This window comes from Patagioenas fasciata, chromosome 6 (genome assembly GCF_037038585.1).
Source record: "Patagioenas fasciata isolate bPatFas1 chromosome 6, bPatFas1.hap1, whole genome shotgun sequence".
Lineage (NCBI taxonomy): Eukaryota > Metazoa > Chordata > Aves > Columbiformes > Columbidae > Patagioenas > Patagioenas fasciata.
Window position 1 is genome coordinate 22050006 of NC_092525.1, and position 12848 is coordinate 22062853.

A 12848-nucleotide genomic window follows, 5' to 3' on the forward strand; every position below is an offset into this window, starting at 1 on the left:
ACAATGCAGGGTATGATGAACCTGAGGGCTTTTCTTCCCTTACTGGATTAGCTGTTGTGGCCCAGACTTTATGATCTTTTTTTAGGAATTGATAAAGAAATCAGGGGTTTGTACAGTTACCTAGTGTGATCACAGAGGAAGGCTTTTCATCAGTAGCAGATCCTGCTGCATTTGTGCAATTACACAAACTCTTGCTTACAGAATCATAATATTGCTAAGCGACGCTGCATGAGACTGCTGCTGTGCTGTGCGCTTGCTGTACATGAAACCGCAAAGAACTTGGCATCTGAAGCACAAAGGATGCAAATGGTGGGAGCAAGGAGGTAGCAATGCAGATACTAGCTGTCCACAGTAGCCTCTGGTAGACTGGATTTAAATTGACAGCATTTGACCACAATGCACATTCTGTAATTCTCATTCTCCTTCCTCCTTCAGCTGTTTTTATGGTATCCATCACAATATTATGTACTGGGGCTTGTGAGTGTGCCTATTCAAAAATGCATTTAATTTATGCACTGAAAATCCCCCGTGTATATTCTGATTTGCATAGCTATTGCACTCTATTGCAGCTTCTACAGTGATTTGTTCTGGATTTTAGCTAATGATCAGGCAAAGGTTGATTGGTTTCAGTGCATGGGAGCCAAGCTGGGGTTTCTGCAGGCTGTGGTGGCTCCCATGCCCTTGGCAGGGAAACTTGCCCAGGCTGTGCTGAGTATTCAGCACACAAGTAGTGGCAGAGCAAGCTGTGCAATTTTAACTTCTTACAATTAATGTTCCTGTTCAAGATACTGCTACTGTCACTAATATCAGACACTTCTAAACAAAAGGCTACCGGGTCCTTCCAGCAGAGAATGGGACTCCACCTGCAGGAGTCCTCTGGGGCAAAGAAGTCTATAGTTGTGAGAGGCTGTTGCAAGGGGAAAACGATGGTACAGCAGGTAATTGCTGGCAAGAGATCCTGTCTTTCTTAATGCTTACCTCACTTGCCTTTCCACATCCTCTTTTATTGAGGTGATGTACCTGTTGGGATGTCAGAAGACATTTTACAGTATTTAGTTACTTGAGAGAATTGAAATGTCACCTGTATTTCAGCCCTCCCATTCTGAAAGCCACAAGAGCCTCTCTTGTCTTCCCCACCAGTGCAGTGGGTCACACTGAGGGTACAACACAGCAGCTCACCACAGTGGTGATGGGAAGTATTGAACACGGCTATTTCACTGGGGAGGAATTAACTGACCTGGAGTTGTGTAGTTAGAACATGTGGTGCTCATCAGACTGAAATAACAGAGTTTGGGGAATATTGTCACATGCTCTGCAGAACGCCAGTGACACTGTTCATTTGGTGTTGGGCCATATAGAAACCAAGCCCATTTCTTATAGTGAAGATACAATAATGTCCTGTTAATCCAGACTGACTCTGCATAGCCATTCCAGCCTGGGCCACAGACCATAAAGCAGTGTCCAGAATTCCTGGGTTTAGACATTCATTTCCAAGTCTCTAATCTGATACTCAAGAGCTCAGCTCCTGTATGAGTTACCTTCCCATTCCATGAGCAAAGGCAGGATGGCCAGTGAATGGGAAATGTGAACCATCTTGCAGTTTCAGATGTTCAGGAGGGCAGAAACTTTCTGCTGTTCTGTAACTTTAAGATGTACCAAGTTATTTTAAGAGCCAGGCTAAGCTCTTAGAAATTCCGATTTAAACTCAGAATAACTCCAGTTTCAGTTCACTCAGTGTGACTGATATTGATGCTGGGGCAACAGAGCAGAATCAGCCTGTGTGCTTGTAGGAGCAACATTGAATTATCTATGAAACGTCCATGTGGCATTTGCTGCCTTACATAAACGTTTTGAAAGATTTTGAGGCTGCCACTGGTATTTAGTGACCATTTTCTTTGTATCTAATGAGATCACTTGCCAAATTAGTACAGCTCCATGAATTCCTTTGATGAATTATAATTAGTTACACAGGTCCTAATTCTGCAATACATTTAAGCACATTTATTTGCATGCTGAGTTCAACTCTGTTCAGTAGAGCACTGGAGATTATATTTCTAATGTCCATAAATCCCATTAATTGGTGCTGTTGAAGTTAGCATGCCTGACATCAAATGTTTTGCCGAACTGGGCAGTTACAGGAGGAAGTAGGTAGAAAATAAAATGACAGTTCCCTGTTCCAGAAACACCTGTCGTGCAGATATAGGGAAATACAAACAGGTTGCAGGAGAAAGCAGCAGGCTGCAGCATGCAGCCATAAGGGTTTCTGTGTCAGTCATGCTGCCACACGTGCACTTTCTTTCTGGAAGGTTGCAGTGGTGCTACTCAGCACTCAGCTGTCCGAGGTCCAACCGCACGCGCGTGTGCACAGCCCGCTCTGTGCCGCCTGTCAGTCCAGTGACAGTCCTGTCTTTGCAGTGCCTACATTGACAAAGCGAGTGACACAGCCGAGCAGGTGATTTTGATAGACAGCCAGCTGAACTCTCCTGAAGGTCTGGCAATAGACTGGGTTCATAAAAACATCTACTGGACAGATTCCGGAAACAAGACCATCTCAGTGGCCACCGCAGATGGAAGCAGGAGGAGGACACTTTTCAACAGAGACCTCAGTGAGCCAAGAGCCATTGCTGTCGATCCCACACGGAGGTAGGTGTAAAGCCCACAGACACTCCGTTCACGTACAAAGATGTTCCAGTCTTCTTTCTGCCTGTCCTACAAACTTGTGGGTGGTTCCCATGTCATGAAGACTTCAGATGCCCTTTAAGATGAATCCATCGAACTTAACTTGGACTGCTGAGGTGGTTCAGCTACCTCTTTGCAAGGCCACTGTGTTAAAGAAAGTTCTGAAAGGAACAGTCAGGTCATGTGTTGAGTGGGTCTGAGCTGGTCCAGGCACACAGGTTGTGCTGGGAAATGAAGTAGTCTGTCTGACATGAGTATGGCCTGCTTGGAGAAGTGACGTCCCCATACCTGGCAGACACACCAGGACACAGTTTGCCTGGGGTTACTAAGGTGAGACTTTGCATTCTGGTGCAAGTTTTGTGGCAGAGCAACCTGAAGTGCCCTGAGAGGCTGTAATCAGAGAACAGGGCACTAGCTCCTACTCCGACTAGTAGTGCAGATTTCTCCCACTAGACTCCAGTTTACTGTTTCTTTGCATCTCTTTCAGGTTCATGTACTGGTCTGACTGGGGAGACAAAGCTAAGATTGAGAAAGCTGGCCTGAACGGCGTGGGACGGCAGGTGCTGGTGACTGACAACATTGAGTGGCCAAATGGCATCACACTTGGTAAGTGCCCAGGTTAGAGCTACAGTATCCACTGTGGCTGGCATAAATTGATTTTTATTGTTAAAAAGAAAACAAAATTGTAAATGCGCAAAGGCACCTGCACACAAATCCTGCAAATACTCTGTCACTTACTGCTCACCAACATGAGCAATGTTTTTTCAGTAGCAAGCGTAGACAGTAAGTCTTGCCAGAGTCAGAATCTCATATTGCAGAAGATCCGAGTTGCTTTTAGGTGTGTCATAAGGCAATGGGAAGTTTTAGGGGAGGATGCAGAGCTGCAACAACCCTTTGGAAGTCCAGGAAGCATCAGAGTCCTCATTGCTGGTGTCTCTGGACCTGGACCTGTCTCAGAAGCAGCATCAAGATACTTCATTGGACTGATGAATGCACGGTACATCAGAGACACAGCCCGCCAGAGCCCGTTCCCCATCCACACACCTGCCCCGCCGCTCCTGGCGGGAGTAGTGAGAGGGAACCCATCTTGGCCCATGTCCTGCATCCTGCAGTCGTTCTTGCTGCCCCTCCAAGTTGCAGGCATGGAAAGGAGGATTCCTGCCCTCCTGGAGCAGGAGGGAACAGCCTCCTCTGGAGTTACAGCTGTAGGTGTTCGACGCTGTGCAGATGTGAGGTTCTCTGCTTGGTTTTATATGTGAAAATTTTGGCCATGACAAGGATGTTAGGGGAAAATGCTGCTACCATTGCACAGTGTTGAAGTGCTACTGCTGTGAGCAAATAATGTTATCCTTTAGTAATTAAGAAATTAATTAATGACTGGTTTAATTACAGAACTTGTTTTATGTTGGCACTCACCCACTTGCATTCTGTTTCGTGAATGTAATCCAAAATGAGTGAATTTGCTCTGGGAAGAGAAATTCAGTGCTTAGCATTCTAAATAACATGGAATCCTTCCCTCCCCAAAACCCTGCTGGTTGTGGTGGGAGTGTCCCCATCACCAGTGTCCCCCCAGACTGCAGCACAAGAAGGGTCTCTGGACCCAGGATTCTTCTTCACTGAAAATGTGTAAATCACACAGCTCCTTCGGAGAGATCTTTCATTTGAATCACAATTGTTGTTCTCCAGCAAGAGGCCGAAGACTGAATAGTCTTGAGAGAGATGAAGCTTCTTGCTCAGGCATTGATGGAGTCACTCTGGGAAGCCCAGGCTGCTGCTGGCCGGCTCCTCCTGGTAACAAAAGAACCTCATCGCACAAAGCTGTCAGTCAGGCATTCCCCACACACACACCCCAGAATGTTCCTCCTTTTTAATCTTATTTATAGGGTCTTATCCCAGCATATCTGGGCACTGATTCAAAATCAGAACTAGTGTTTAAAAAAAAAAAGCCCAATAATAAAGAGATTAGTCATGCTGCCAGCAGGAAAAAGATGCTGGGCAAGAGAAAGAGAGTTGCAGGAGCTGTGTGTAATTTTGCTTCATTGTGTTTCACTTCTCAGATTTGCTGAATCAGCGTCTCTACTGGGTAGACTCCAAACTGCATTCACTTTCCTGCATTGATGTCAATGGCAGCAACAGAAAAGTTCTGATCTCTTCTGCTGATGATCTGAGCCATCCTTTTGGCCTGGCCGTGTTTGAGGTAAGAGTCAAAAACCGATGCAGAACAGACTGGAGACTGCAAGAGGTCTCAAAGCTCCTCAAAATGAAAAGTTCTGCCTTTTGCATAGCACAGAAAGCTCAGAGAGGGTGTTTGCTGCTGTAGAAATGGATTAACCTGGTGTGGGTTCATCCAGGAAAATTGTTTTCTAAAGCCCTTCATCAGGAGCAATGCACTGTCTCATGATTTTACCTCATGTAGCACCAGTGCATCCGTGAGGGGCAGGTGGTGCCCAGCGTAACGCCTCCCACACAACTGGAAGATGGGTTTCCCTTGATTTGAATTGAGCCAACTGTCCATACAAAGGCCAGAACTATTAGCAAGGGAAGGGAGAAGCCACTTGCAGTGGAGATAACGAAAGTTTCTAGTATGGCCTTTTGGTTCTCAAAATCCACCCCATCTTTTGTACTTAACCAAATTTCTGCTCCCTCATTTTGGTCTCATAGCTCCTCAGAATTACTAAGCACTTTATAAACACGTAGGATTGCTGTGCTTTGGAACCTTAGAAATGACAGTGCCCAAAAAAAAAGGAAAAAAGCTGTAGATAGAGGTAGCATGAACCGAAGGTGTCCCGGGTAGGAACACAGCACATTGACTTTGTGACTGCTGGGGTTTAATCCAACTTGAGTTGGATTAGGTCAGAAATCCTGTGCATTTCCTGCAGGACAGGGTCTTCTGGACTGACCTGGAGAATGAAGCGATCTTCAGCGCAAACAGGCTGAGTGGCTTGGACATTTCTGTTTTGGCAGAAAATCTTAATAATCCTCATGACATCGTGGTGTTTCATGAATTAAAGCAGCCCAAAGGTAAGACGTGTCCTCAGGGCACATTGGCCCTAAATCGGGTTTATTTGAGCTACTGAATTAAATGCTTCCTGGTGGTTCTTGATGAGAGAGAAAGCACAGGTAATGATGTGAAATCATTGCTTAATGTTTGAAGTTCTTGCATAATTAATTCAGGAGCAGCATTAATTGAAAAGCCTGCAATTTGTTAATAGCTTTTTAATCAGCATCTTTGATAACAGTGAGTTAGTCTTGTCACTGTGATGCTTGCCATTCATTATATGTATTATATATGTATTTGGGCAGTTTTTATGGTAGTGTGTGAGGTTTCACTCCAGTGTAAAGATGTTTAACCAGCCCTATTGGTTGAGGTAGGGAGTGCCAAGAACAAGAAAACAATAATTAGAAAAATCTCTTTTCTTCCATCCTTCCACAGCTCCAGATTCCTGTGAGCTCAGCCCCCAGCCAAACGGAGGCTGCGAGTATTTGTGTCTTCCTGCACCTCAGATCTCTCCCCATTCTCCCAAGTACACATGTGCCTGTCCTGACAACATGTGGCTGGGTCCTGACATGAAAAAATGTTACAAAGGTAAATACAATCACATCGCTATTGCACTAATCCAACGAAATCATACCTACAGTGAATATATTTCCTGATGGTGGAACACAAACGTTAGCTTTTGTATTCTACAGACTTGCTGCCTTCTGAACACAGCATTGTGGTATCCTTTATTGAAAACTTGACTAGTTTTGAAAGTGTAAGCAGAGAAAGACACAGCAGGAAGAGAAAAAAAACAAAAGTGGGGGGATAAGGCCCAGCACTAAAATGGTGAATGGTCAGTAAATCATTGAAATTTGTCACATTATTGCCCTATAGATACTGGATCTGGAGAGGCCACAGTCACTGCTGATAATACCCTAAAGAGGCAGGTGGCTTCAATGTGCTTTTCTCTAACATGCAAATAGTTCCTGTTATAAATTCATTATCTTCTGAGGTACTGAAGGTAACAAAACAAAATAAAACAAAAACAAAGGTGTTTTAACTTCTTAAGTGCTTTCCATCCGGAGTACTTTATTACGATTATTAAATAAAGCTTGACTTCAGGAAGTCGTTTTCATAGCTCTAGGCAGTGAACTCTGTAGTCTGACTACCTGGTAAATAGAGTTGGAATTTGGTTTCTGCTTCTAATCAGTAAACACAACAATCCTCACAGATTTATCTCACTATTTGTGATTTGATTTGTGTACTTGATTTTACCCAATTTCATGTTTGCTCTTGTTTTTCAGATCTTCCAACTACTTCAACTACTGTACTGGTTTCTACAACCTCAGCACCTCGTGCTGCCAGTACCACGACCGTTGCAGCTGTACTTGGTAGTGCCAATAACACCACCGAGGTTGTCCCCAACGCTGCATCAGAAGCTACGATTACCACCCCAAGTTTTCATTTACCTTCCACCACATCCATCCTTATAGATTCTGAGATGACCACTGGAAACAGCAATTTATCACAGCACTGTAAGTGACTGAGATTTCTCTTTTCTTTTCCTATATAGACCATATCACAAAAACTCATGCGCTGGTGGGGACCTGACCTGCCGTGCGTGTTACGAACAGGTGAGGTGCAGGCACATCCTGCAGCGCAAACAGCAGGTCCTCTTCCTGCAGACACCTCTGCTGTGATGGCTGATGTGATTCCAGCCACTCAGGATGTTAAGAAACTGATGTCAGGTTTTCATCCAAAGCACGTAAAGCTGACTCTAGAGATCAGGCTCTGAGGGGTCACACTAGTCCTTGCCTTGTGCCTAATACTAGTTAATCCCAGCTTCAGTGCTGTTTGTAGTGCTGCATACTGTAATATGGATGATTCTACATGGGCTTCACCTATTTTGTTTAATTATTAATGTGATTGAGCACAAATTGCGGGTGAAAAATGCCTCCTGTCCAGGTTTAGCCCTGCTGAACATTTGGGATTACTCCAGCCCAAGAGAAGCTGTGTCTGTTCTGCACGGCCGTGCTCTGCACGTTCATGGGGCCTGATCCCTGACAAAGGTTTGAAGTTTTGCATTATACATCAGAAGACTTTCCCAATGGAGAGCAGGAATAGACTCTCCTCAAGTTCACCCTACATAATGGGTGAGTAATGAAACACTAACCTGCCATCTCAGAGCTAACAGGTAACCCCTCTAGATGGAGCTTCCAAGGCAAAGCAGAAAAGCTGAACTCCTTTCCCCGCTCTAAAAAAAAATTCTAGTCTCGAGTGCAGACATTTACTCTTCAGGACTGTCATTCAAGACCTCAAACAGATCTAGATGACTTTAAAACCAGGAAAATACTTTTTCTCCCCCCTCAACATTTCACTGAGCAGAACAGGCGATTTCCATTGCATCTGGAAAGCAAAAATAACCCACCCCTGTCGGAGGGGGGTGCCTGTTAGCAGTGACAGTGGTGCAGCGCACTCTGGACTGCATGTGGGGAAGCAGAATCCAATCTCTCAAATTCCTTCTTCTAAGTTGTTTTTGTGCAAATTTCTTTCAAATGCAGTAATTAGCTTTTTAATAAGCCATGGAAACAAGGTGAGTCAATTGTCCACATTTGAAATAGTCTGGTTTATTATTAAGTAAATAACTATGTAATAGAACAATCTGCCACAGGCAAGTATATAAAATGATAAATTGCCTTTTAAGTTCAATGAATTGGTGTATCAAAAGACAGCTAGTTGCCCCTCTCTCAATGCCTTATATTTTAGCAATAATAAATATTATGTGCTGATCCCCTATTATAAAAGCTCAGAGCAAGCATTTTTAGCTATATAACTTGAAAGGTATATTCATAGGGTTTTTAATTATTTCTCCCGATAATTGTTTTTTTTCTCTTCGAAGTACAATATCGAGTTTTGGGGTCGTTCTTGCATGCTGAGGCAGACTGCAGCAATGAGTGATTTATGTGTAGGAGAACTCCTTAGCTGTAAATAAATTTTAAAATAATTAAAAAGCAAAGCTGTGCAGATGGCTTTGAACTACATGCTTCTTCTGACAGCTCAATACATCATTAATTGTGTCAGTACTAGGTGATGTTCTACTGTGGATTTTTAAGAGCACTATTTAGCATCCCCTGATACGTGAATGGAATTTCCATTAAATGTCACATTTTTTAAAGCTGGCCTCCTTTTCTGTGCTTGAAAATTAGAGGCACAAGTACAGTTAGCGACTGGTTTCTGGTTAGAGCTTCTCTCTGGAGACACTCCGAGCAGCTCCCTTACCTGCCCACACTCCTGTGGGCAGTTTGCGACCTGGCCAGGCTGTTCAGCGTTCCCAAGATGAAACAGCTCAGCTTAGCTCAGATTTGTGTGTAATAATTTTATTAGAAAACTTTTCGTAGACTGATTACAAAGGCTTCCTCATAGGCAGAACAACGTGGTTACCGTCATAAAACATTCTTTAGACGTAGCTTCAAATCCAGCAAATGAGTTAAGTGATCAGAACTATTTCTGTAATTACAGATGCAAATAATGACCAAGGCTTTGATTCGACTGTGACAGCGGCTGTTATTGGAATAGTCATTCCTGTTGGTAAGCTGATGTGGTTTAACCTTTGTAGACGATACCAAATGCTGCCATAAATACACTCTTCTGACCCTCAGGGTTGGGGGTGGGAAGGAGTTTGGGAACTGCTGAGCTGGGGAGAAGTAGCCTGACTGCCACAAAATTGTCCCAGGGTGGGTATGTATTTGGGAACAGCCCAGCAGATCCACACACTCCCCACAAACTGGTTAACAGCCCTTATTTTCACCTTTCCTTAGTGGTCATGGGCTTGCTGTGCATGGGGGGATACCTCATCTGGAGGAACTGGAAACGGAAGAATACCAAAAGCATGAATTTTGATAATCCAGTGTATAGGAAGACAACAGAAGAGGAAGATGAAGATGAAATCCACATTGGGCGGACAGCCCAAATTGGACATGTCTACCCAGCAGTAAGTATCTGAGGAAACTGCTTATGAAGAAGATTAATTTTATTGAGAGTTTATATACAGAATTCTCTCCAGACAATTACAGTGTCAGTTATTTTTAATATAATGACAAAATCCAGAACTTCTTTAATAATCATTGAACAGGCAGAAGTCTAAACTTCCAGGCAGCTCATGTAATTGTCTTAGAATATAGTAGTCTATATAATAAGATATTATGTTCAAATGAAGAATAATTGTCCCGATCAACGTACCTCGTAAGCTAGCAAGAGTCAACCAGCTATCTCAAGAGCTCAGTATGCGACAGCTGATGACTCACCATCTACCGGATTCCATTAGATCTGCGCTTAGACTGCTACCAGTACCTAAACTATCTTAAGGATAACTTGAGGTTCTCTACAAACCAGGGAGAATATTTTTTGTATAACATAGCAGTGTACAGAAGAGTCAGGTTCCTCACGCGGAAGAATGAATGAGGTTCTGTAAGAAGTTAAGGAAATTTGCCTTGGCAAGACTAAGCTTTACAAAAAGCAAGTGCTTATTTTGATGTTAATAGCAAGTCCTGTGTATGAACCTGTTCTGCACAGCAGTTTGTCTGTAAAAGGAGCCTCCTTCAAAGCAGCAGCCCTGGCGAGATGAAGCGCTGGCAGTTATAGCTGCACTGTATTTCTAGAGATCCGTAAGTAATGAGTGAAGCCAATATAGCTTCTATAGGCAGGCAGGCAGGCATATAGGTAATGCCCTATATTAACTAAAGATCCTGCTAGAGATCACAGCAGAGCAGCTGTCATCTTGTACAAGGAGCTTTTTCCATGTAATATATGGGTGGAGTAAACTTCCCAACACCTCTTTAATAACACTTGAGTGGGTGAGCCTGTGTGGACATAAAAAAATCAGTGCATAAAATAGATTTGTCACCAATACACCAGGGACAACAATGAGATTTTGAACAAGGAGATCAGGTTAGCAACAGTAGCACAAGTCACAGATTTTCTCAAGTGTGGTTCTTTTTCCTTCACAGCGTGTAGCATTAAGCTTAGAAGACGATGGGCTGCCATGAGGATGAAGTTGCTGCCCCAAACACCACACTGAACAAGTTTGCTTTGGATCACAGAACCTGCTTCTTCTTTGTAATTGTTATTTATGTTGCAGAAGGGTAACCACAAAGTTATAATGAACTGCAAACATCCAAAGGATGTGAGAGTTTTGTATGTATAATCTTTTATACACGTTTTAACTTGTTGCACTACCCATTTGTGATAGTGAATAAGCAACAGCTGAGCTACTAACTCAATGTACATAACCAGCCAGGCTGAAGGTTCAGTAGCTATTGCTTTATTTTAAGATTATATTTATAGATATTTTGTAAATATGTTGAATATGCTTTGTGGCTATCCATCAACATAAGTAAAACTACTTCTGTACAGGCAGTTTAGAAATATTTATTAACAAAATCTGGACTATAAGATCTGTTCTGTAAATATAGTAGAGGAGTGAGAGTATTTATTTTTTGTATGTTTGGCTTGCTGTGCATAGTTTATCTGTGTATATATCTATCTAGACTAGATAGATATATAGGCATATAAATATATACATATATATAAATATATATATATACATATATTTTAAAACTACTAGCCTATGTTTATGAAAATTAGGGATAATTGAATTTTTACTGGATGTTTGAGAAGTTTGCTTTGAAATCTAAAGACACTAAGTAAGAGGAGCCATACTGTATCTCATAACAAACAGAACTCATGTTTCCAAACTGGTTTGTGAGGGTTGCGTTTACATTTCCCAGTCTATCCAGGAAAATTCCTCTGCAGCGCTTTTAACTGAAGAGCTACTTATAGCATCGCAGCCAGGAGGAACTCCTCAAGCACACAATTTTTTTGTTAGTTTTGTATTGCTGCTTTTCACAGCTTGGTACAAATTTGATTTAGGTTGGTTGGTTGTTTCTAAATGAAAATCTAAGTGTTTTTCCCCCAGTAGAAATCTTCCATCTCTCAAAGTAGCTTAGAATCAGTAGAAACTAAGACTTAGCTGTGTACTTGCACACAGCCAAAGTGAGCTCTCTCACCTGGCTCATGAGGAGAAAAACCCAACACAAAAACAACGTTAATTCCTTTCCTCCTTGCCCCTTCCCCTGCTCCCACTGATTAGTCCAAGTTTAGGTGATGCTTCAAGGCAGTGTTTTCATTCACCATGTGTAGAATTCTTTGAAGCATTGTAATTATCTTCCAAGTTACTGCCACTGGAACAACCTGCACCGTGTTAGGTCTCATAGCACAGAGCGCTGGGCAAGGAGGTGAGAGGAGGTTACAAATCCACACACTCATCAATATCTTTGTCTGGGTCATCCTGCACCTTGCAGAAAAAACAGGTGTTTCTCATCTTTCTATAAGATTCCCAGGGAATTCTATGGGAAATGACTACTTACCTACCATTGAATCATGGACCAGAACCTCCCTGAACTGTACCGAAACCTGGAGAAACCCTCCTGCTGTTCTTACACCAGTCCAAGCTTTTCTGTTCAAGTGAGCAGAAGAAACTCAGCCTGAACAGGTTTGGTTGGGTTTTTTTCCTTTTGTTTTTCTTTCTTTTAGAATAAATTCACAGTGTAATATGAGCTGGAAGTTGATTCTTGACTAAGAAAAGGAAGGAAGTGTCTAAAGACCTAGTACACATTAAACATAATACACACTCTGAAAACACTTCATGGCCTGCATAGACAATACATAAATAATCAAGCATCCCTCTATTCAAGTTTTAGATTTTGACTCAGTGAAAAACTGATCGAGATAGATACCCAGTTATCGAGGTTTGAAGCCCTGTTTCTACAAATCCATGCACTGTGTGTGTGGAGAAAAAAAAAAAATGAAAAAAGGTTGTATGTGATAACACTGTAACTAACAGATGAATGTAAATATATTTGAAAGTTCTACAGTTTTGATACTTTTTTAAGAACACATACACACAAGTGAACCTGTATAAACCATGTATAAAAGGCTGCAGTTTTTTTCAAACCATTGTAAATGAACTCTATGTGCAGTGCTGATTTCAACCTTGACAGATTTATAACTACTGAGAAGTCAAACACCAAATTTGTTTTTTAAGAAATTAATTATTTTAAATAACGGTTCAGATTGTTAGGATGATATTTAACACTGTAATCATTTCTGATCGCTGTCTTGTCATATTGAA

The 12848-nt window shown here is 42.2% G+C and overlaps 1 protein-coding gene across 2 annotated transcripts in view; it reads left to right on the forward strand.

The window, feature by feature from the left end:
* The window catches only part of LRP8 (LDL receptor related protein 8), a 178228-nt gene extending 165955 nt beyond the window's left edge, over window positions 1-12273 (forward strand). For both annotated transcript variants that reach the window (XM_065842288.2, XM_065842289.2), the window contains 9 exons: window positions 2416-2643; window positions 3167-3285; window positions 4737-4876; window positions 5559-5700; window positions 6113-6265; window positions 6964-7194; window positions 9179-9247; window positions 9478-9650; window positions 10666-12273. In XM_065842288.2, the coding sequence (XP_065698360.2) occupies window positions 2416-2643; window positions 3167-3285; window positions 4737-4876; window positions 5559-5700; window positions 6113-6265; window positions 6964-7194; window positions 9179-9247; window positions 9478-9650; window positions 10666-10704 (1294 nt within the window). In that variant the 3' untranslated portion in view covers window positions 10705-12273. The remainder of the gene's footprint in view (window positions 1-2415; window positions 2644-3166; window positions 3286-4736; window positions 4877-5558; window positions 5701-6112; window positions 6266-6963; window positions 7195-9178; window positions 9248-9477; window positions 9651-10665) is intronic.
* The last annotated feature ends 575 nt before the right edge of the window (window positions 12274-12848 follow it).